At 35.2% G+C, this 26,586-nt stretch overlaps 1 protein-coding gene across 2 annotated transcripts in view; it reads right to left on the bottom strand.

The window, feature by feature from the left end:
• The window catches only part of LOC150087071 (plasminogen receptor (KT)), a 181,688-nt gene that overhangs the window by 55,863 nt on the left and 99,239 nt on the right, over window positions 1-26,586 (bottom strand). For both annotated transcript variants that reach the window (XM_090371794.1, XM_090371795.1), the window contains exon 4: window positions 12,967-13,076. In XM_090371794.1, coding sequence (XP_090227920.1) covers window positions 12,967-13,076 — 110 coding nt within the window. The remainder of the gene's footprint in view (window positions 1-12,966; window positions 13,077-26,586) is intronic.

Below are 26,586 nucleotides of genomic sequence, written 5' to 3' on the forward strand. Positions count from 1 at the left end.
AATAATAAATAACAGTAATTTCTGCTTATAGATGGGATAACTTAGCACTTTAAACATATAAATCATCATAATAACTGGAAAATTATTATGATGATTTATGAGAATAATTTACCTGGAAAGAGCAATGTTAACATTTAAATTTTTCATTAAGATTAATGTTTCTTCTGCTATCAAGGTCACTAAGGGTGAAGTAGACTATAAAGGCATGAGAGAAAAAAAAAAAATTGTTTTCACCAGTACAAATATTTGTGCTGATGACAACTGTTCTCTCCAGTTGAAAATGATCAGTGTGGACACTACTTTTGTCTCTTCTTACGGATGTAATTATGTTTAATATTTGAGTCTGAAGAACATGTCTTAGTAGTCACGTCTTGTGGTCCAACCTGCTGGCTAAGGTATTTTAATAATATCCTTACCATTTGGCCTCAGGGAACAATCAGTTTGTCCAAATTCTACAATTACTTCAACTCCCAACATCCTGAAATTAACTAAAAATTGTAACTTGAAATATATCAGTTCTTCCTTTCCTTGATGTGTTACTTCATATTAAGAAAATGATTAGTGGTCCTGATATTAGGATCACTGCCTACTGTAAACCAGTGGATGCTAAAAAATCGTTACAATTCTCTTCCAATTGCCCATGGGTATCATTATGGGCCATTCTGACTTGCCAGAATGAATGAATTAACTGAATCGTCATACAACAAAATGCTGTCCTACTCATGTCATCAACAAAACAAACATGAATTATCTCTTAGTTCCCAGCTCCTTCCCTACTCAGCTGCCATGCTGGCTTGTTTTTACTGCCTACTGTAAACCAGTGGTTGCTGGTATATGCTGTGATTCTCTTCCAATTGCTCACTTCAAGCTAAATCAGGTATCATTATGAGCCATCCTGACTTGCCAGAATGAAAGCCTCACCAAAAAACTAAATGTTAACCTTATCACCGTACAATAAAATGCAGTCCTACTCATCTCATCAATGAAATAAACAAGAATTATCATCTCTCTGCTTCTTTCCCACCTACTCTACTGTCATTACCATTTCCTACTCAGCTGCCAGGCTGGCTTGTTTTTCTGACATTAAAAAGAGAGAGATCAAGCATATTTGAAGAATTTTACACTAACTGCATTAGACTGAAATTAGAAATTTAATATAATAACTAGCTGGTATTTGCATGGCCAAGCATTTCAAAGTGCTATTCATTTCCTCTTCAGTGGCAGATAATTAACATAAATTAACAAAATATCTACTTACATGTTGCTTAGACTGTAACTAACAAGTAAAATGGTAGAACTAGTCTTAAGCCTGCTTAAATAGACTACAAAAAGTCTTGTGGAGGAGTGCAAACTTGACTGGACAGTCCTTATGCTGGTCATCTAACAGAGCTGGCTGGGACAGGCTTGGAGACATGGAGCTCCATATTGACTGGCACTATTACAAAGACATGTACGCAACTCTCAACAAAGACCCCACAAAAGCCCTAGAAAAATGGACAAAACAATTTTTGAAAAAACTTCTTAATGACAATAAGATTGATCAAACTACTTTAAGAGAATAATCCCCAATAACTCAGAAGCACCATTTTTATTTGCCAAAATAAAGGTACATAAGGAAGGCTCCTGCCCCAACTGATTGTTAATGGTACACAGTATCTAGGACAAGCCCAGGCCAAATAGTTAATGATACAATTAACACCTAATATTACCCAAATCCTAGGACTTCCAACAGTTTCACCAACCTTATCCACAAACAGAATAATATCCATTTTCAGGAATGAGACATTTGATGAGCTATGATGTCGAATACATGTTCACTAACATCCCTCCTGCCAGAAGCAATATCAGGCATCATTTCTGAAATTTAACCACCGCTCCACCTTCAACTGCCCCCACCTATATGGACTTAACAAAACTGACATATGAATTTGGCAGTTGAATTCAGGGTGTGCCAAACTTCACATGTTTTTATTTATATATTATTCAAATGAGGGGTAGTTTCCTATATTGATGTTCCTATATTGAATAACAGTTTCCTATATTGATGTTAACCTTATGCATAATCAATTAAACGTCAGTATTTAGAAAATCCATATCTGTAACTCCAATCAACCAATTTGGTGAATCGGATATTATTGTATAAATACAGAATAATGGTGGTCCCTCTCTCTCTTTCAACACAAGTCTGAGATTATTACTCTGGTAAGTTACTGAAGTGTGTGCCAAATAGAGGCATAACAAATTGTCAAGAGCCAAAAGATCCTATCTCCATTTACAGCTATACCATGACAAACATAGGTTTCAGTAAGTTTCAGCATTACCCTGTAAAAAGCAGGGAATATACAAAAAGGAAGACCTCTAGAAGATGGGAAAGTTGTATACAGTGAGAAATAACGTTAAAGCAGGAATGGACACATGCACAAACTATAACACTGCAGAACTATAATGTAAATATAAACTGACAGGCTACAATTAACTGATTTGTATCATTTAACCATAAGTGTAATACTATTTTACAAAATCAGTACACTTCACAAAAGCAATAAATACTTAATAAATAGTTTGCATAATTTAATCTTTTATAGCTTCCAACTTTTGACTTTTCAAAAGCTGGAGATCAGGAGGCTTTCGGGCCAAAACAGAATCATTTTTGGAGAAAGCAGTTCTTTCCAAAAAAGAGGAGGAAAACAAGAGTTTTTTAGAAAAAGCAGGAGTTTTTTTAAAAATCTGCACTGCACTGCATGCAGTAGAAATTAAATTCCTTTGGCTAAATTCACATTTTATATTAAAATGCAGTCATAGGATTGTTTACCAGTACAGTACAGTACAGTACAGTATGCTTAAAAACATTAGCTTACCTAACATTTTTCTGTCTGTGATTTCTGTTTGGCTAATTCTTGAAAAAAGACTACAACTAGATTTTGATTGCTTCACTGACTAGATTTTGATTGCTTCAAGATACTGTTGCAGGCTTTGCCCTTTTCAGAAATACTGAGCCAAAGTTTTATTCATAAAAATGGCCCTGTTTGCTGAACATGGCCATCAGGAGTAGGGTTTCTAAATTCCCGACATTTTTTTTATCTTTGTGAACCAGGAACAGGAAATTGCAGTTCCTGAGAATTCCCAAAAATTTTATTTTATTGATTAAATATTTGCTATCTTTTTGATAATAATTTTTGTCCTTATTCTGGTCATAAAACACTATAATAATGACCATACATTGTGGTGTATAAGTAAAAAAACTAAAATTTAAGGAGAATTAGATATTAAAATGCAACTCATGGTTTGATGAGTGTAAACAGAAAATTTTATTACGTTGATACAGCGTACAGATAGGCAACATTATTCTATACATTTATTCGAAAACACTTAAGTTTGAGATTAGTATAAAAGAAATCCTAAGTAAACACTAATACGGAAACAAAACAAATAGGGAAAACCAATATTAGCATTTAACATTTACAGCTATTGAGTTATTGTTAAAACGAAATTTTAAAAAACAGTGCATTAATTGCTTTGTCAGAAAGCCTGGATCTTTGCTTAGTTACAAATAAGCCTGAAGTAGAAAAATTTTTCTTTCATTTTGGGTTGAAATAAGTCTAATTGTTAGAAGTGCATCTAATAAAATGTTTAGATTCAATGCAGTGTACATATTGCTTCATATAAATTCATCTCACTTCTTAACGATGAAAATATCTTATTTCATTGGATTGGCTATGGCGTTGAAATGGATATATCATTCGCTAACTCTGTTTTTTGACCTGCTTCTAATTTTTTCTTCTAATTCCTCGGGTTCCGAATTTTTAATTTCTCTGTTCATATTATTTTCTCTTTCAGACTCTTCTACTACAGCCAACCGGACTAGACAGGTGGGTAAAGTGCCTGCCAGCCTGCTTGGTAACCCAAAGGTTCCAGGTTCGAATCCTGCCTCTGGCTTGGATCAGAGTAAAATGCAAAAACTTTGGGGAGGTGCATTATGGCCACAGAAGCCAATGTGGTACCAACTAACAATAAAAAAAAAAAAAAAAAAATTTCTACTGAACTTTCTTAAAATAAGCGAACTTTACTAATTTTGGGTCGAGAAAAATTAATATGACTTCAGAAATTTATTAGCTCTAGTTTTTGTTAACATTATGCATAATCAGTTATTGTCTAAGAATATAGTAATTTCAGTAGTAGTCAGTGAAAAGTAATATTTAAACAATCTCATATTTACATTTTCTTGATACAACATAAATCAGTTGTTTTTAATTAAAATGTAAAAAAACGAGAACACAAGAAAACTGCACAGGAACCGAAAGTACCTTCTCAAAATGTGGCCTATTCACTACAGTGCCTTCTTTTTGCTTGTTGCTTGTATTCCACTTCTGGGGCATCTCTTGTTACTGTCCAACATTAGTCAGCAAGCATAGAAGCATTCCACCTACCCTGATATCTTCTTTTCATTGCTGAAATGTCTTGGTGGATTCGCTCACCGTGCTCATCATTCATTGCACCACAGTTGTCAGGGAAGAAGTGCAGATGAAAGTCAAGAAAGTGGATTTTCAGTCACATGTTGCAGCCTAATTGACGATACTTTTCTAGAAGGTTGTTCACAGTCTCAACATAGTTTCCAGGTCTTCGGTTTCCCAGGAAGTCATGCACAACACTTTTAAAGGCTTCCCTAGCTGGTTCTCATTACCCTGGAGGACACACTCAAAGTTTTCATCCTTTAAAAGTTTACGAATTTGCAGAACAAGAAAGATTCCTTCCTTAATCTCAGCATCACTCAACAGTGGAAATTGTACTCTCAGGTACTTGAAAGCTTCTCCATCCTGGTTCATCCCCTTAACAAAGTTCTTCATGAGTCCCAGTTTGATGTGTGTAAAGGGAGCAGAAGAATTTTTCTGCGATCAACCAGAGACATTTTTTCCCCAGGGCACAGATTTTCCCTTAGAGGTCAGACTTTTCTCTTTTAGTGTGAGGACCTAGCCCGACTGTCTCACTCACACAGGAAACAGTATGCCCAGCAGTACTGCAATCACCTTCAGGTCTCCACAGATCTGCCATTGGTGGTCTTTGCTTCCAGAATTAATTTCATATTCTCATGTCTCCTTCATACGGAGATTTTTTTTATTATTATTTATTAGTTAAAGCGGTCCCAGCCAACCAATGGCAACCCCGCTGTCAGTTACACATAATTTAGCAGTACTCATATACTCCCTCTCCTGTTTGCCCAAGTACAGGGAGGGAAAAAACCTGCCATGACCAAAAAAGATTGATATGAAAAAACTGAAAATAATCAAATTACATAAAAAAAAAATAAATAAATATACATATAATTAAATTTCAGACAAAGTTCAAACTTCATTGGAAAGAGCTACATCTGTTCACAGTCTGTTGGAAAGCCAGTAGCACCAGGAGCTGCCAATAATAGAAATGCCAGAGTTACAGTGGATATAGTAGACTCAAGCTTCCACGATTTCACAGAACTTTAAGTAATTCGGCACTACACCATACCGCATTACAAATCCAAGGCTTCCAGATGCAGAAGAGTCTTCTGCCTAAGAAATATTGCAGTTGCAAAGGATTGGAAAGCCAAGAAGTTCTCCTGTTTATCAACTAGAATTGTCTCACAGCCTTCTGCCATAAGATTGAGATTACTAACTCAAGGTACCAATTCAATTTGTAGATCGTTGTACTCCTCACAGTTGTACATATGTTCCCATGATTCTCTTTTGCTACAATGGTAACTAGATCTTTCAGTAATTCTGAAATCATGCAACTTTGCATTAATCGATGACCAGTCAATCAGAACAGGCGCTTCCATAGCCAGGTGGGCAGGAGCAGCAGTGCATAGCACACGCTCCTTGATTAGACCAGGGTTCAAGCCCGTGACCACCAAATACGGAGGATGTGGAAAGGTCAGGGAATGACCACCGCATATCCCGAGAGCAATATGGCCTTAGTTGCTAATGCTCCTAAAAACCAAGGCAGCATTTCTTAAATCTGGGAAAAATTTGTGTAATCTGCCCTTTATAAAAATACTCCAATGCTCTTGCCAGACTTTTACCAAAGCATCCCAGATTCTTGCCCTTTCCTTCCTGGGATCTGCCAAGATGCCCACCTCTATATTCAGAAAAGAACAGGGAATGCCACGGTGGATGAAGTAAGCCAATGCACAATACACCAAATGCAGATCAATAGGCAATTTTCCAGTCACAACCTGCAAAGCTGGGGGTCAACACAGCTCTGCGTGCCATGCACATTCTAAGGAGCATTACTCTTTGAATGGAACTGAGCTTTCTAGTAAATACTTTTCCACTTACACACTCAAACCAAATTGGTGCACTATATGTTACCATGGGGATAAATACACATTCATATAGCAAGTTCGGCGCCTTACCTTTTATTCCCCAGCTAATTCTAGTGATTCGACTAATCATCCCAATAAATTTCCTCACCTTTTCTGATAGAAAAGTAACATGTGAATTGAAGTCAAATTCCATCAGACATAATACCTAAATATTTTAATTCCCTTGCTGAATTTAGGCCCAACCCATTCATTCTCACAACTGGGGGTCTTCTACTCGAAAAATGACCCTTGAAGACCATTGTCCTTGTTTTGGTTCCTGATACAGTCAGTTTATGTAACCTACACCAGTTATTAAGCAAAACCTGCTGTGACCTGGTTCCTAGTTGCATCCGTGAATTTCCTTCAATAAGCAGCACAAGATCATCGGCATATGCCACCATTTCTATATGCTCGAATTCCCTATGCAACCAGTCCTCCAAAACTAGGTTCCACATTAGTGGTCCAAAAAACCCAACCCTTGTGGGCATCCCCTGGTCACCTCTCGTACAATAGAACTAACCAACGATATAACAGTCACTGTACATTGCATGAAGTAGTCCCTTACTACCCTAAAGATCTTAGTTGAACAGCCTGCAAGTCTCAACATCATAAGAACGCTGCTCCATTGAAAGGAGTTAAAATGGAGTCATTGAATGGGGTCATCCTTCCTAAAATGAGGCCTCCAGACCTCATTTTAGAAAGGATGACCACACCTTGAGTACACAGTACTCAAGGTGTGGCCTGACCATTGCCTTATACAAAGGGATAATCACCTCCTTGTCTCTGCTAGCAAAATTCCTATTTATCAATGATAAAACACCATGACCTACTCTGACAGCACATCTGCACTGCTCAGAGAACGTCATACCTGACTGCACAATTACCCGCAGGTCTTTTTCATTCTCCATCTCCCTGAGTGTAGTGCCACACAGTTGGTATGTGTCTCTTGGATTACTGCTACCCATATGCAGTACTTTGCATTTGTCAATGTCAAACTTCAGTCGACACTTCTCTCCCCACCTGCTTAACTTTTCTAGATCCTGTTGCAGTAGCATACTGTCTTTGTCATTAACAACCCTGCCAACCTTTGTATCATCTGCAAACTCGGACATTAAGCCTTATATACCCTCATTGATAAATACACAAAACAACAATGGGCCCAGCACCGAAACCTGGGAGACTCCACTAATAATATTAGTCCACGTAGAGCAGTGTCCATTTATTACCACTCTCTGCTGTCTCCCACTCAACCATCCCTTAATGCCATACCACTGCAATTTGTACAGCAGTCTTCCATGTGCAACAGTATCAAAAGCATATGATATCAAAATTATTTGCCAAATCCTTTGCCAAAGATTTCTTGTAATCTGCCTATTTCTCTCACCTCCCATGGTTTATCGGGGGGACCTAGTGTGTAGTGCTCAGGAAGAGCATTTGTTTATCCTTTATCCCAGTGGTCCCCAAACTTTTGTCACTCAAATAACACATGAAGTTAAAAGTTGCTCTATTCCCAGCACACCTAGAGTATGATTGCCATTGTACACACATCCCTGTAAACCAACCATACATATGTATGGGTTTCAAGTAATTCCCAGATTAAAGGTTCAGGTTTCAGTTGATCCAGGTTAACCCTTGCAGTTATTCAGTTGACTTATTAATGCTAAAACTATTAAAAAAAAAAAATACATGAGAAAGAAATGGAGTTTAAACATAAAATTTTAATTTGCCTTCAGAAGTGGCTGAATGTCTTTAAAAAAATTTTAAAAGCTCAATTTCTAAAACCAACTTATTGCAATAACAAAAATTTAACTGTTCTTGACAAGTTGATACATTTAGTCAGCTGTCAAATTCTGTCTTAGACCTCCCTTTATCAGTTATGCTTAATTTATGAGAAAGAAATGATTGATCATTTCTTTCTCATCTACAGTAACATATTCTTTATGCTACAAGCATTGCAAGTTACTTTGGTTGTATGTTACTTTTGTTTAAAAAGCTGTCCATTCATTTCCTTTTTTTTTTTTTAATGATGCAGAGATAAAAGTTAACTAAGTGTAATGTCAGCAAATACTTGAAGGCATGCTGGTTCCCTGGTTATAGGAGCACTTTGGAGTTGAACATGAGATCTGCCAACAAGGCTCAGCACTTTCTCAGTTTCTATAATATTTAATGAGCTTTGGTTCTGTATAAAACCAAAGCAGTTTTATTTAACTGCTTTGGTTCAACCAGCAGGGCCTTATTGTGGGATTCAGTAACAAGGTAAACTCGGGGAAATATCAGAACTGTATTCTATAATAAAGATAGATTAAAGAGATAGAATAATTCATGTATAAAGGGTTGTATTACTTTTATTCAGAATGCAGCCTGTCAGTAGTATTTCAAGAATTTGGCAGCTTTTATCAGTGCTGAAGATTGCATCTCTACTCATCAGATCTAAACTTGCTCAGTTATTGTGAAGAGCACAGAAAAGTAAGGTTTCCATTACTCAGAAAAATAAATCTTACAGCTTTGAAGTGATGTCTGTTTGTGTAGGACACAACTAACAATGAAATGTTCTATAAAATTGACAAATTCCTGGAAATTATCAAAATTGAACAAATTTTATAGTGCCCTCAACACCTTCCATTGAATATAAAATTCCAAATGGAAATCAAAAACAAAGGCAGCCTATCTTTATTTGATATCTTACCAGAAAATCCATAGAAATACAAATGGAAGTCTAAAACAAACCAACAGATACATGCATCACACTGAATTATAAACTGAGTCATCCCCACTCTACAAAGATCAGAATACTGAAATCATTTATTTTAAGAGCCTACTGAATTTGCAAAGAGGCAAATCTCCAACAAGAATTAGAAGCAATCACCAAACTTGCTTTAAATAATGAATTCCCTATCCATATTATAAAGAAAACTATAGAGAATAGCATCAAGGCCTTCAATCAACATAAACTAAGACCTACAAAAAGACCAATCACCTGAATACCATATGTACCTAACGTCAATGAAAAAATAACTAGAAAAGCCAAGAAATATGGAGTCAGTACAATTTTCACTTCCATGAAACAGAGTAAAACGTCCACCCAACAACCCCAATGATCCAAGAGGACTGATTAATAAAACAGACTGAAACAGTGGAGGTACCTACATAAGGGTTCTTCAGTTCCAGACTAAAAGAACATAAAAAAAGATGCCAATATGGGAGAATAAACAAATCTGACACTGCCTTCCATGCAGTGTGAAGACATCTGGAAATTTAGCAACATTACAAGAAAGACACCAACTCTTCCCCTCTCCACCACCGCCTCCATAGATCCAAGATTGGCATAATCACAACTTAGGAAGTTTTGGGAGTGACGCTTGGCTAACTCTGAAAAAAATCAACCCAGGGTCACATTTGAACAACAAGAAGCATTGGGCTCCAGCATAACTGACCTGGCAGTTGGCCAATTAATACGATGTCAACATTCAGCCCTAGGACCAACATAAGTATAAATGAGCTGTTAACAACACCCCTTGACTGAATGAAGGAGACAATCATTCAGCAAGACATGAGGCTGTTAACAGGTAAGCCAGTATCTTATTTACTTTTACTTTATTTGTATAAAACCAGCAAATTATTGATAATTGGGTGTTTGTAGTAACACATTAATTAATAATTAATAGTAACAATTTGTATTTTTCTGTCATTTGGTACTGCCAAATATGATCTCATGATGAGTTCTGGCTTACAAGAACCCATCATCAGACCATATCAAGATTCCTGAAAAATTAACTAACTATATAGTACGTTTAGTCAATAAGGCTAAATAAACTAACTTTCAAAAAGCCCATGTTGTATAAAAGTGATTATTTAGAGAGAAAAATTTCAGACTGTAAAATTTTGATAGAAAAATATAAACCCACATTATTTCAAATCTAAAGTTGGAAAGGGATTACTGTAAAAGTTCAGCATAATTTCCATAATTTGTAATTTCCACTGGTGGAACCTTCATTATTGTGACAAATCAACAGACATAAAATATATTATAAGGATTAGAAAGTTAAAATATCTAAACCAATGGAAAGTCAATTGGAACTTGAGCAAGAAAAAAAGAATTGGAACTTGAAGAAAAGAAAAATGCATGGGATTCATATAAATTATCAGGTAATAGCCAATGGGAGATATAAACTACTCAGTAATCGTCACAAAGGAGATTAGATAAGCAAAGGCAGATTACAAGAAATCTTTGGCAAAGGATGCAAAGAAAAACAGCAAAGACTTTTTTACTTAAGTAAACTCTAGAAAGAAGGGGATTAATCAAATTTCTCCACTTGGTATTGATGGCTCGACTGTTGATTATCATGCTCAGGTTGCCAACAAACTGAATGAGTATTTTGCATCTACATTCATACCCACAAGGAATTCTACAGGGAACGGGATGCCAGAAGTTTATCAAGCTCTAACGGGGAGCTAAATGATTTTGTAATAACTGAGAGTGGAAGAAGAAGAATTGTTGAAATAAAATATAAGAGAGGCAGCTGGAGTGGATGGGATCTATCCAGTTATATTAAGGGAGGCAGCAAAGGAAGTCGGCAAACACTTGGCCATAATTATGAGAGCATCCTTGGATTCAGAGGAGGTCACTAGGGACTGGAGGTGTGCAAATGTATCCCCAATTTGCAAAGGGGATCAAAGGATGACATGAGTAATTACAGACCTGTCAAGTTTAACTTCTGTTCCAAGGAAAATAACCAAGCCACTGGTAAAAGAAGTAATACAGGATCATCTAGACAGGGCTGCAATTATACTTCCGACACAGCATGGATTTGTTAAGGGGAAAGCTTGTCTTACCAATTTGATGTAACCACAAAGGAAGTAGATGCAAAAAATAATTTTGATATCATATAGTTTGATTTCAGGAAAGCTTTTGATGCTGTTGCATATAAAAGACCACTGTACAAATTGGAGCAGTGTGGCATTAAGGGCAAGTTGTTGCTATGAATAGAGGGATGGTTTTAGAGAATACAGAGTGGTAATCAATGGATACTGCTCTTCCTGGACTAATGTTATCAGTAGAGTCTTCCAGGGTTCGGCTTTGGGCTCGTGGTTTTCTATATTTATCAATGATACTGATGAAGGCATATCAGGCTTAATGTCCAAGTTTGTAGGTACAAAGGTTGCTACGGTGGTTAATTGGTAATGACAGTATGCTACTACAACAGGATCTAGAAATATTAGGCAATAATGTACAAACAGTGTGGTACTACACTCAGGGTAGCGGAAAATGAAAGACCTGGGGGTAATTGTGCTGTTGGATATAAAAGTTCTCTGAGTAATGCAGACAGGCTGCCAGGACAGCTCACAAGTTTTGTCAATGATATATAGGAATTTTGTTCGCAAGGATAAGGAGATGATTATCCCATTGTATAAGGCAATGGTCAGGCCACACCTTGAGTACCATGCAGGTCTGGATGCCTCATTTCAGAAGGATGTAGATCTCCTGGAATGGGTACAAAGAAGAGCAACAATACAGGTGAGAGGAACAACGGGGTGCTCTTACCTCAATCAGATCACCTGTGAGGTGATCTTATTGAGGTTTAATGCTTTGAATGGATTGAGCAAATTCAATGCTGATGAGGTTCTTCCCTTTGCTCAGACTACACACATGAGGGGGCACAAATTCAAATTGAGGAATGATGCTTACAGTATAGATGTAGTAGTAGTAGTAATAGTGGCATGTGATGCAAGAAAGCAAGCGTACGAGCTTATGCAGCATCAGCCAAAAAAAAAAAAAAAATGTGTGGAAGTTTTCCTTTAACCAGCAGGTAGTTGAATGCTGGAATAAATGCCTATCTGTTGTTATGGAAGTTGATAGCTTAAATAAATTCAAGGAAGAACTAGACAAACTATTGAAGAAAATAAACAGGTAAAATGGGAAGTGCCATTCCCCCCCCCCCCCTTTTTTTTGGCTGATCAAACAACTATTTGATCAGCCAAAAAAAACTATTATCAAACAACTATTACATTTGATAACGTCTTTGCTGTAGTTAAAAATGCATATAGGACAAAAACTGTGCAAACAATATTGATTCTTTAAATTAGTTTAATTTATTAAGAAGTAATGGTTTGTATGTCTCCTTTTATATTAAGATTATTATTCTTTTTACTGTTATACTAAAATATTGTATATATCAAAGTATATAGTGCACAATATTTTAATTTCCGTTAATATTGCTTTTCTCTTAGTTTATCTTACAAATAAAATAAAATCTTTAAAAAATTTTATTCCTATTACTGTATTGTTAGACAAGGCTTTTGTTTTTATTTTATTTTATTTTTATTAATTTATTTTTGATATTATTATTATTTATTTTTATTCTCAGATATACAGTATGTACCATAAAAAAAAAAAAGGTAAATTTGACACTTTTGGGGGACCTCGTTACTACAAACCTCATTATTACAAAACGTGAAAATTTAGGTCCCTTGAACTTTGTATTAATGGGATTCCACTGTATTTATTCTAAAATAAAGATATAAAAATATATATTCTAGTTATATAAGCCACACAGATAGGGCACAAATTTAACAACTTAGATCAACAATTTGTAAAAACAATTTTATTCAAATCAAATATTAAATGAACTTACTTCGTATTCGTTGCAGTTTATTTCCATAGGCCATGTCAGCCTGATAAAGCACAACATAAGTTAGTGGTAAAAATGGAACGAAAGCACTTGGCTTCTGAGTTTTTCTGTAGCTAAAAACATTACTGGAAGTTATTAAAAATCTAAAGTGGCATAAAAAATTTACAAACTACAAACTGATGTGACTGAATACTGCTGGGTAAGACTTAAAGTACTGCCTTGCATATGGTTAAAAAAAAAAATATATATATATATATATATATCTGATATTCCAAAATAAAACATAAGCCAGTAGTATGGCAAAAAATGTAGAGCGAAACATTAACATAAAAATAACGTAAAATAAAATAAACCAAACAGGGAAGGGGAAGTAAAGGTAATAAGACAAACAATAGCCGATAATCCCCTATATAATTTAGGACTTTAAATCCAATTAATAAAACCGATATAAAATTTAAAATAATGTCAATTATAATATGATTTAGCAGTACCCCCTCCCCCTCGAAGGTACCAGTTCCGAAAAATGTGAAATATCACCAAAAAGGGGTTGAAAGAACTACTAAAAGAAAAACAAAATATCAAAATAATAGACTGACCATTATGCCCCATATCGACAGAGGACCACGAGGCCAATAAGGGTCATGGAATCGCTGCATTTCAATCACTATACAAATTGTCGCAAAGGTGAAAAGATCGAAGAACCAAACCACCCATTCCTCCTCCGATCGATCCACCAATGCAGAGGATTTGCACGGCGGTGGTCCTTATGCAGTGAGAAATAATTTACAGAACAGAACAGCACTCTAGATCAGAGCCACACCACTGACATAATGTAAGCTTTGCCAGCTTATATAAAAGAAAAGAAAGGAATAGATGGCGGTACAGGCTGCTTATTTAGCATATCAACCCACTACTACCACTGATTTATATTTAAATAATGGCTTAAAAGTTTAACATGAAATAAGAAAATAAATAAATATTAAGCTTTCATTAGAGGCAGCAAAATGTACATCCTCCACATGAAGCCCAGATATATCCGATATTTCAAAATAAAACAAAACAAAACAAAACATAAGCCAGTAGTATGGCAAAAAATGTAGAGCGAAAAATTAATGAGGGGGGGTACCACTAAATCATATTATAATTGGCATTATTTTAAATTTTATATCAGTTTTATTAATTGGATTTAAAGTCCTAAATTATATAGGGGATTATCGGCTACTGTTTATGTCTTATTACCTTTACTTCCCCCTCCCTGTTTGGTTTATTTTATTTTAATGTTAATTTTTCGCTCTACATTTTTTGCCATACTACTGGCTTATGTTTTATCTTGTTTTATTTTGAATATCGGATATATCTGGGCTTCATGTGGAAGATGTGCATTTAATTATTTATTTTCTTATTTTATGTTAAACTTTTAAGCCATTATTTAAATATAAATCAGTGGTAGTAGTGGGTTGATATGCTAAATAAGCAGCGCCTGTACCACCATCTATTCCTTTCTTTTCTTTTATATAAGCTGGCTAAGCTTACATTATGTCAGTGGTGTGGCTCTGATCTAGAGTGCTGTCTGTTCTATAAATTATTTCTCGCTGCATAAGGACCACCGCTGTGCAAATCCTCTACATTAGTGGATCGATCAGAGGAGGAATGGGTGGTTTGGTTCTTCGATCTTTTCGCCTTTGCGACGATTTGTATAGCGATTGAAATGCAGCGATTCCATGACCATTATTGGCCTCGTGGTACTCTGTCGATATGGGACATAATGGTCAGTCTATTATTTTGATATTTTGTTTTTCTTTTAGTAGTTCTTTCAACCCCTTTTTTGGTGATATTTCACGTTTATCGGAACTGGTACCTTCGAGGGGGGTACCGCTAAATCATATTATAATTGGCATTATTTTAAATTTTATATCGGTTTTATTAATTGGATTTAAAGTCCTAAATTATATAGGGGATTATCGGCTACTGTTTATGTCTTATTACCTTTACTTCCCCCTCCCTGTTTGGTTTATTTTATTTTACGTTATTTTTATGTTAATTTTTCGCTCTATATTTTTTGCCATTCTACTGGCTTATGTTTTATTTTGTTTTATTTTGAAATATCGGATATATCTGGGCTTCATGTGGAGGATGTGCATTTTGCTGCCTCTAATGATAGGTTAATATTTATTTTCTTATTTTATGGTAAGCTTTTAAGCCATTATTTAAATATATACATATATATATATATATATATACACACACACTAAATTTATAACTGTAGCTTACTAGTGCATATTCCCAAGTATCTTTCAATAAAGTAAATTCTCAAAAATATTTTATTATAAAATTAAAGAGTGATTATTGATTAATGAATAATTATCATTAATCAATAAAAGAAAACAGTTATTTAAAAATAAGAATGGCTTGAATTTTAGTTTAGTTTTGTTTATTAGTAAAATCTTTTGCTAGAATACAATACATTATAAAACTGAATAGACAGCATTTTCAGCGTACGCCTTCCTTGGATGTCAGAGTCTGCCTTGTAATCATTTAATTCCGTAATAAATGTTAAGAGTTATTACCATGATTACACATTCGTTATACTTCTACAACACATGTGCAAATGTTATTACTATGATTACACATTTGTTATACTTCTACAACACACAATCTGGCATATATCTGAGTAAATTAAAAGAGCCATTTTACTTTACTCAGATGTATGCCAGATTCTGTGATACTTGTGATCCAAGTAGATCACAAAATGTCATGGGGATAGATTTTAAACCACATCAAAAATAATATTCTCTTCCACGTAACATGCTTTTTTTTAAATGGGAGGGAAATTTTGCTAAAAATTGCCCTCCCATATCTGAATATAGTGTTTTATTTATTTGTTATTTATTATTATTATTTTTTGCTTCCTCAGTCCCAGTTAATTTTTGTACTAGGTTTTTCAAATTCTTTCACCTGTTTAACCACTATTTCACTTCCATTTTCGACTATCCCTTAAACTTCTTAGTTCAGGCACCTTGTGTACTTTTCATTTCTGTTTTCCCAGACTATTTATCTATTTTACAAACCACACATTATTTATATCCTTTTTCTTGCTGCACTGCGTGTTTTGGACCATTAGACATACTATAACTCTTGTTATTTTCCTTTTTCTGCTTATTTTTCTTCTTAACAGTTGTATATTACTAATATATATATTTATATTAGTAATAAAAAAGAAAGTTAATAATTATAACGACTGTAACTAATATTTATGGGCCAATGCAGTTGCAGAGCAATCATGCATTACAACTATAATGTGTATAAAATATTGAAGATAATAATAAAAAAGGTAAATCAATCAAATAATACTATTCAGGAATTTAAGAAAACGCAAAGGATTTAAAAAAAAAAAAAAAAAAAAAATTATCGCTTTTTACCCACAATCCAGATGACTTCAACCGGGGCCAACCACCCAGACTGAAGGCAAAAAACGACAAGAGGTTCTCTGTTTCTGTCAATATATGCTAAGTAATTTAAATCTAAACCAAATATAGTAATTAAAAATGGTTAAGAAATTTTAGAAATTTTAGAATTAAAAGTAAGAAAATATAAGTAAATTATAAATAAATTATAAATGTAAGCATATTAATCATCGTTGACCCGAAAGAGAACATAATTTAATGATTAAAATAAGATTAAATATACAATACATACTACATATCTACCATATCCAGGACATAATGTAGTAACAATAATAGTAGTCAAGATCAAAATAATATGTAGTACCCCCTATGTGATGGATATGGTAATAATAAAAATAAATAATTAATTAATTAAATAAACAATCAGATTTAAGTTAACGCAAAGAGAAACATGCAGATAGTAAGAAGAAAATCTAAAGGAGTAGGAATAATAGAACCTGAACTCCATAAAGGGGAAAAATAGTGGTATAGATAAGAAATAGTTTCTCCTACGTCCTCGGATTGCCCTAATAATTTTGGAGAAATAAAAATAAAGAGTGTAGGACAGCTTAAAGACAATACAAGATATAAGTTGTGGATCGGGTATGCCCGGGATCACAAACCCGTTCCTATAGTAGGACCCTGAGCTGAATTTGCATGTTACCTCAACGTGAACTTAAGTAAACTTAAATGAATTTAACTATGTTAAAAAAAAAAAAAATTTTAATGATACACTGTAATTTGCGAGCCGGTGGGTACAAGTTTTCTATGCCGTAAGACACCAAGAATGTATATATGTACATATCCTATGTACATATATACATGGCTCTAAATCCATAATTATGACAATTATATTGAACCAATATACCCAGTTCAATTATATTGAACTGGGTTCAGAAAACAAATTTTTGAAATTAATTATGCTTATCGCTTTCCTGAAGTGGTATTTCAGGTAAGCGATGGGGAAATTATTATTAATCAACTTGTTGTACAATGCTATTATGTTTGCTGAACAGTTTTTATTATTATTGCAAATGTAAGCAATCCTCAGACATTGGGATAAAATGATATTAGCATGCACTGATTTTAATATATTAGATCTCCAGTTTGTAAGGCCGACTACATTGAAATTAAATGCATCTCTTTTATTATATACGTTTACATCTATATTATTATGGAATATTTCTATATGAAGATCCAGGTAATTTGCTATAGTATCAGAACTATTAGTTTTTTCTAATACAAGTTCTTCTGGATATAATTTACTGTAATCCTGAACGAAATGTGGACAGTTAAACACACATAGATCATCTACGTATCTGAATATAAGTAAGTTATCTTGGAATGCTCTTTCTGTATAATATAGATAAAGGTTTGCAATTATGCTTGATGCTGGACTTCCCATAGGGGTGCCATTCACTTGCAAGTATAACGATGTTCCGTCATATACATAATTATTAAAGATGCATAAATTTATTAGAGTATCCTAATAGGTTAAATCAAACTTTATAGCATTTTTATTTTCCAAATATAGTTTCTGGAGAACTATATTACTTTTAAATTATCAAGATTAATACTAGTGAATAAACTGTTAAAGTCAAATGTTTGTATTTGCTGAATATTGTTATTTTTTTGTTGCATTTATAATCGGCAAGTTATTATTTATTATAATAGTTTTGTTTACGTTATTTAATATAATTTTAAGTAACTTTTCTAATGTTATTTGGTTTAGATTTAAATTACTTAGCATATATTGATCATTACAGAAACAGAGAACTTCTTGTCGTTTTTTGCCTTCAGTCTGGGTGGTTGGCCCCAGTTAAAGTCATCTGGATTGTGTGTAAAAAGCAATATATATATTTTTTAAAATCCTGTGCGTTTTCTTAAATTCCTGAATGGTATTATTTGATTGATTTACCTTTTTTTTATTATCTTCAATATTTTATATATATATATAGGGTGTTTCAAAAGTGATGGTCAATAATTTAAAGGTGAACTGTATAGACTACAATATGCAAAAAAATGCCTAGTAAACACGGGTCCCTAAGTGAATCGTTTTCGAGATTGCACATTTCTAGTTGGGATCCACCGCTAACAAGGTGAACTGTAGAGTTGGAAACCACCACTGACTTGTTTGTTTAGGTTAGGTTATGCTCATTCTCTCCGTTTCTCCTCTCTCAATGCTCTGAGATGTAGGCATACTAGTACTTATCAAAGGATAGTCAACGTGGAAAGAGGTTACAACAACGAAGAGTATGTGGACATGCACTTCATGTATGGTAAAGCCAATGGCAGTGCACTCGAGGCTGCATGTTTGTACCAAGAAGCATATACCTGCCGAAGGCAGCCCAACAGGCACACATTCATCAGAGTACATCAATGCCTTAGAGAACATGGGCGCTTTGCACATGGAGTATGAGCAGAGGTAGGCCCAGAAGCATAACACCTGATGTTGAGGAAAGGGTGTTAGAAAGAACATCCTGTAACATGTAACATCTGTAAAACCCTGTGGTGTTGAAACCAAAAATTAAAAATGTATTATTTTATGTTTAATAAAACCACCCTTAGCAAAAGATTCACAGCTTTTTGCTAAACTAGTGCTCCCATAGTCAGTGGCGGATCTTAACAGAAAATGTGCATTATTTCGAAAACTGTTCATTTGTGGCCCAACGTTCACTGGGACTTTTTTGTTTATTTTAGTTTGTACTTTTCACCTTTAAATTATTGACCATCATCTTTGAAACACCCTGTATATATAGTTTCTCCTCGACTTATGATGTATGCAACTTACGACAATCCAGACTTGACAGTTGATTCCAGAAAAAAATAAATTATTTTACACAGCTGTGATGCTGCGTACAACAATCTCAGCTATCTGCTAATTGGTATTAAAGGGAGTGTCCATACAGACAGTCCATGAAACAGCTGCTGGAAACTGTGGTAGAAGGGTTATCTAATGATGATCTTATCGAATTGGAGACACTGAAAGTTGCAGAGGAAGGAGAGAGGCAAAAAGCAGAAGAAATACCTGAAACACACAAAAAGTTTTCAGTTGAAAAAAACTGCTGAGGCATTCGCTATTCTTAATAATGCAGATGATTGAGGAAACGGATTCTAATGTTGAAAGATTTGCAAAGGTTAACAGACAGCATTAGCATTAGTAGAGGCATTTGATGCAAGAAAGCAAGCTTATGCAGCATCAGCCAAAAAAAAAAAAACCCACTTCTACTTCACCCCTCCGTTCGTTCAAAATACCTGTCCAGCTGAGCCTTAAACTTCTTTAGGCTATCAACCTCCACGACAAGGGATGGAAGTCTGTTCCACCAACCAACCACCCGCTGGCTAAAGGCAAATTTCCGCACGTCTATCCTACATCTGTCTTTCCTCAATTTGAATTTATGCCCTCTCGGGTGATTATCCAAGATGCACTTTTTTTTGCTTGCTACATAGTGTGCAATGTAAATTGGACATATTTTTAAAGAAGCCTCCCACTGCTGTCTCTAATGTTGGAGATAACAATGAAACTTCTCCTCCTCGTGAAGATGATCCAATTCCTCCAACTGGTTACTCTGAAGAAGCTGAAGTTGATGATCCTCCCACTCTTGTCTCCTTTACCTCTTCCAATTAATGTAGTCTCCATGTTTAATTAAAAAAATTACTCAGGCCCCAGGTGCATTCGATTTGACCACGATAAAGATAAATGCACATTACTTGTACTGTATTCCATTTTATGTTTTTATTTTATAACTTCTGTGTACTACTTTGTATTAAAGGTAAATGCACATTACTTTTACTGTAGTATTTCATTTTATAACTTTTACTTTGTTTTATTTGTAGTATTGAACCATAAATAACATAAACGGACTTACCTCCAACTTACAACATGGTCACTGGAACAGAACTCTGTTGTAATAAGTTGAGGAACGATTATATATATATATATATATATATATATATATATATATATATATATATATATATATATATATATCTCTGTTGAATGTTTCTGTCAAAATTATCAAGGAATAGCTGGGGAAGGACAGTAGAACTTCAATTGTCCATCAGGGTACAGGACCGAGACCATGATGGATAATCAAATAGATGGATAACAGAATATGTACATTAAAAACATTATACATATTCTAACTTGTTTATTTATTATATAATACATAACCTAATGAAATTTAATTAAACTTTAATTATTTATTTTTTACCAGGTGATCAAAAAATCATATTACAGATATCTACATACATACCTATTTTTAACAGTTTGACTTCATTGGTCTAGTATGTCATAAAAAAATTTAAAAGTAAACAATATTACATATTTAAATTTCTTTTCTAAAAAAAAAGTCAGTCAATTTCTTTGTTTCATTACCCCTCAAGCCTTTGGGAGGCAATGTTATGAATTTTATGCAAAAGTAACACTTGCATAGCATCTGCTTATTCTTTTACCTTAAACCACTCAATGCACTTTGACAACATAATTTCAGCTTCACAGTGGCTAATTATGTTTGTTGTTCTATCAGCAGCAGCTTTTTCTTCTTCAGTTTCAGAATCATCCAAAATTGTCATCACTCTTTGCACAATTTCATTGTCGTCTAAAATGTCACATCCGACATCCATTTTGTCCACATCCAGCTAATCCTTTACTTCCTCCGTAGAAATATTTTTAAAACCAGGAACATTCAAACATAACTGCAAAATTTCAGTTTCATTTGGAATGGTTTCTGTATCAATTGAATATACAGTTGTGCCCCCATATCTACTGATTCGGTTAACCACGGAAAAAAAAAATTAAAAAACTTAACATGTACTACTCGCGTGTCCAATACGATGCTTCCCTTTATTTTTTATAATGTTGATTTTAAATCGAATAGCTTCCCTTTGTCATGTATGGTTTAGTCACCAACATTATAATAGTTCTTTAGAGATTTAACAAATGCACTGTTTTCAAACTTTTGAATAATTTCAAGTTTTTATTTAATTTGAAAACACAACTCTTGCGTTTGCCCATCATTTTTGTGATTTCTAAACAAAAAAAAAAAAAAAAAAAAATAGTTACTATAAACAAAAAAAAAAAAAAATCCGACATCCTTGACATAAATAATGAAACAAAATTTGTCCTTTTGCGATGTGATGAAACACAACAATCGATGCGATGCACCAAAAAAACTAAACATTTGGTTTTTTTTTTTTTCCTTTTGTTTTGAGCGGTAGGTGTGGGGTACACAAGATAATAGGTACACTAATCTCCCAATGGCGACGGTTCTTGTTGCTTATTGTTACAACTTGCAAAATATTTGTTTATACCTATTCTAATTATTACTTGAATTTTATGATTTCTGGTTGATTTTTTTTTTTTTTTTTTAATTTGGAGTCTTGGAGTGTCCCAGTTAATCCAATCCCGGTAAATCGAGAGTCTGCTGTACTTTAATATTACCGTATTTAATGTGTGTATCTTACTGTGTGTTTAATTTATCAATTAAACTTTATTATACGTGGGTACAAGAAAATCATGTTATATATGAGGTCAGCAGGTGTTCGCTTATATCCACGGTAGGTCTTGGAAGGTATCCCCTGCGGATTTGGGGGGGGTCTTACTGTATTTCTGGCCACAACTTATTCCAGCTTCTTTGTATTGTTTCAACTGGAACATTATTCCAGGCATCAGCAACATTGAAAATTGCTTCTTTTATAACGTAGCTTTTCCAAAACTATCACATCTAATTTATTTTCTGCCGAAACAAGTTTTTGAATGACCATTTTGCAATAATGACGTTTCATAATCTCAATCATGCCTTGGTCCATCGGTTGAATAAGAAATGTCATGTTTGCTGGCAGAAAGTGTCATGATATTTTGCCATCATCACTTTTTAAATTCACATATGTATGGGATGAGTAGGCACATTGTTCATCAGTAGCATTGCATATTGTGGTAAACCTTTTTATGCCAAATGTGATCTTACACATGGTACAAATATTTCATGAAATATATCTTGGCTCATCCACGTGTTTTGTGAGAAATATTTAACTGGCAAAGCATTTAAATTAATATTTTTAAATGATCTAGGCTTTTTTGGTTTTCCTATAACAATCAAAGGCAATTTATGACTACTTCTGGCATTAGCACATACCATTATAGTGATGCAATCTTTTTGCATCTTATATCCCAATGCCATATGTTCAGTCATTGAGGCCAGTGTCTTTTGAGGTAGTGTCTTCCAATTAAGGCCAGTCTCATCGCAGTAGTAGTAGTAGTAGTAGTGGCATGTGATGCAAGAAAGCAAGTGTATGAGCTTATGCAGCATCAGCCAAAAAAAAAAAAAAAAAAATCACACCATTCCCTCCAAATGCCTGTCCAGTTCCTCCTTAAATTTATTCAACCTATCAACTTCCACAACGACAGATGGAAGTTTGTTCCTGCAATTAACCACCCGCTGGCTAAAGGCAAATTTCCGCACATCTATTCTACATCTGTCCTTTCTTAATTTGAATTTATGCCCCCTTAGGTTCGTAATCTGAACAAGTGGAAGGATCCCATCAGAATTCAGCGTGCTGAACCCATTCAAGGCCTTATACACCTCAATCAGATCACCGCGCAGGTGCCTAGTCTCCAGCCACTGCAATTTGCAGAACTTAAGCCTCTCTTGATAAGAGGATCCCTTCATTCCCCTCACCAATCTAGTTGCCCTTCTCTGTACACGCTCAAGTAAATCTACATCCTTCCTAAAATGAGGTCTCCAGACCTGTACGCAGTACTCAAGGCGTGGCCTGACCATTGCCTTATACAGAGGGATAATCATCTCCTTTTCCCTGCTAGAAAAATTCCTATATATCATTGACAAAACCCCATGACCTGCCCTGGCAGCCTGTCTGCATTGTTCAGAAAACTTCATATCTGCCTGCACAATTACTCCCAGGTCTTTTTCATTTTCTACCACCTTAAGTGTAGTACCACACAGTTGGTACGTTTCTCTGGGGTTACTTCTACCCATATGCAGTACTTTGCATTTGTCAAGGTTAAACTTCAGTTGCCACTTCTTAGCCCATCTGCCCAAATTATCCAGATCCTGTTGCAGTAGCACACTGCCATTACTGTCATTAACAACCCTGCCAACCTTTGTATCATCTGCAAACTTCGACATTAAGCCTGATATACCTTCATCAATATCATTGATAAATATACAAAACAACAGTGGACCTAACACCGAACCCTGTGGGACCCCACTAATAACATTAGTCCAAGAAGAGCAGCACCCATTGATTACCACCCTCTGTCTTCTCCCACTTAACCATCCTTTTATCCATTGTAGCAACTTACCCTTAATACCATTCTGCTCCAATTTGTACAATAGTCTTCCATGCGCAACAGTGTCAAAAGCTTTCCTGAAATCCAAATATATGATATCAAAATTATTTTTTGCATCCAGTTCCTTTGTAACCACATCATAATATCCTATCAAATTTGTCAGACAAGACTTTCCCTTAACAAACCCATGCTGTGTCTGAATTATTGCTGCAGTCTTGTCTAGATGATCCTGCAATGCATCTTTAACCAGCGACTCCATTATTTTACCAGGAACAGAAGTTAAACTAACTGGTCTGTAATTACTCGTGTCACCCTTCGATCCCCCTTTGTGAATTGGGGATACATTTGCACATCTCCAGTCCGTGGGAACCTCCCCTGAGTCCAAGGACGCTCTCATAATTATGGCTAAGGGTTTGCTTAGTTGCTTTGCCGCCTCCTTTAATATAACTGGATAGATCCCATCCACCCCAGGTGCTTCTCTTATGTTTAACTTCAACAATTTCTCCTCCACCTTGCTTTCAGCTATTACAAAATCATTGTAAGTATCCTGCTACAATTTGATAACCTTCTGTCATTTTCAAACCTTAATAATTCCTCACGTGTGAATGTTGATGCAAAATACTCATTCAGTTTGTTTGCTATCTGAGCAGGATCATCAACAGTCGAACCATCGATGTCAAGTGGACCAATCAGATTCATCCCCTTCCTTTTAGAGTTTATATAAGTAAAGAAATCCTTGCTGTTTTTCTTAGCATCTTTTGCCAAGGATTTCTCGTAATCTGCCTTCGCCTGCCTTACCTCCTTTGTGACCTGATTACAGACTAGCTTATATCTGCCATAGGCTTCGGAGTCGCTTGATAATTTATATGCATCCCATGCATTTTTCTTCTCTGTTACGAGTCTCATTAGTTCATTTGACAACCATTTAGGCCTAAACCTTGAACAATATTTCTTAATAGGTATGAACCTTTTAGTAGCTTCCACGATTAATTCCTTGAATGCTTCCCACTTAGAATTTACTGTTGGTAACATCGTCAGTTGATCCCACTGTACAGAATTTAAAAACTGTCGGAGACCACTGTACTCGCCTTTACGGAAGCAAAAACCCTTTCCTTTATCCCTGATGGTAATTAAATCTTTAAATAAATCCCACGTCAGTATACTGTGATCACTGCCACCTAGTGGTTCTTTTATCTGCAAATTCCTAATACATGAATAATCACTGCTGATAACCAGATCAAGAGTATTACTTTCTCTGGTTGCCTCTCGAACATTCTGCTGCAAAAAACAATCATCCAATAAATCCACAAACGTCTGACTAGTGTGTGAGTGACCAACCCACATGGTTCCAGTCAATATCTGGGAAGTTAAAATCCCCCATTATAAGACATTCCAATTTACTAGCCCACTCTATTTCTCTGTACAATTGTTCATTGTACTCATTCAAGTCATTAGGCCTATAACATACTCCTACTCTTATTTTTGCTTTTGCAGTGCTTATGTCACACCAAACTGACTCAACAATGCACTGTTCAACTATATCAACTGGATGCACTTCTTTTGATTTTATGCTTTTCTTAATTAACAGCATAACACCTCCTCCCTTCCTATCCTGTCTATCCTTTCTGTACACATTGTACTCCCCAAATTCCAGTTCGGCATTCCTTATATCTGTGTGACACCACGTCTCTGATATCCCAACAATATCCGCCTTTGATGTCTTCAACAACACTTCAAATTCATCAAATTTATTTACTATACTTCTAGCATTGGTATACATGCAAGCATACATGCTCCTACTCCTATTCCTAGTTACCCTAACACATCCCATATACCCACCTGTTTCACGATGACTGCCATCCGTCCCTGAAATCCCCAACACCCCTCGTTCCAGGTCGCTACTTATTCTAATAGAAGTTGTGCAAGAATCACCTTCACCTCTGCCTGCGGCTACTGTTGAACTATTAGTCCTTGTATCCCCCCAAGCTATCAGTTTTCCGACCCACCTAACACTGCCTCGATAGCATCAGCAAATATTCTTGCACCCTTTCTATTTAAGTGTATCCCATCCCTGTAGAAGCAGTCTCTCCTGTTAACAAGTACAGTCCAGGCTGAAAAAAATTCTATCCCTTGAGCCTTGCACAATCTTTCCAGGGCCGAATTGATCGACAAGGCTCTCATCATATACTCCCTCCTATCGTGTCTGGGCAGAATTGCAGACACTTTCAAATTCAACCCTAATTCACGGCTTTTTTCCATCAGTGACCTGTACTTGTTCAGTAATTCCGCCGGTCTACATGTATACAGTTGTATACATGTATTTGGTCTTTAACCAGACTTCAATCAGCTATTTCCTTCTGTAGTTTTTCATGATAAACAGAACTTGCTGGTCTATGTGCACTTAGCTTCTTACCCTGGATCAACAACTGTCGAATACCATGGCAAAACTTAAATTTGTCCAACCAGGTGATGCTAGCCTTGAATGAAGGATCTCCACCTAGGTTTTTATTGATTTCAATGGGTTTTTCAATTATTATAAGTCCCGACAATGGAATTCCTTGGCTACATTTCTGAACAAACCATTGAAATATTGCAGTGTCCAATTGTTAATTTTTAGCAGGCTTCATTGTTTTACGACATTACCGTCAGTGGTTTCCATTTTCGGCATGTGTTTTTCAATTTTGTCTGCATCAGCTTTATATCATTTACTGTTGTTCTTCCTATTCCATAAACCGATGCTATACTTGAAACACTTTCACCTTTTCTTAAACCATTGATTATTTCAATTTTTTGTGATAATCCCAACACTACTTGCTTACATTTCTCTGTGATTTCAATGGGTTGATAATCCCAACACTACTTGCTTAC

This window comes from Mastigoproctus giganteus, chromosome 4, assembly GCF_048544385.1.
Source record: "Mastigoproctus giganteus isolate SK-2022 chromosome 4, ASM4854438v1, whole genome shotgun sequence".
NCBI lineage: Eukaryota > Metazoa > Arthropoda > Arachnida > Uropygi > Thelyphonidae > Mastigoproctus > Mastigoproctus giganteus.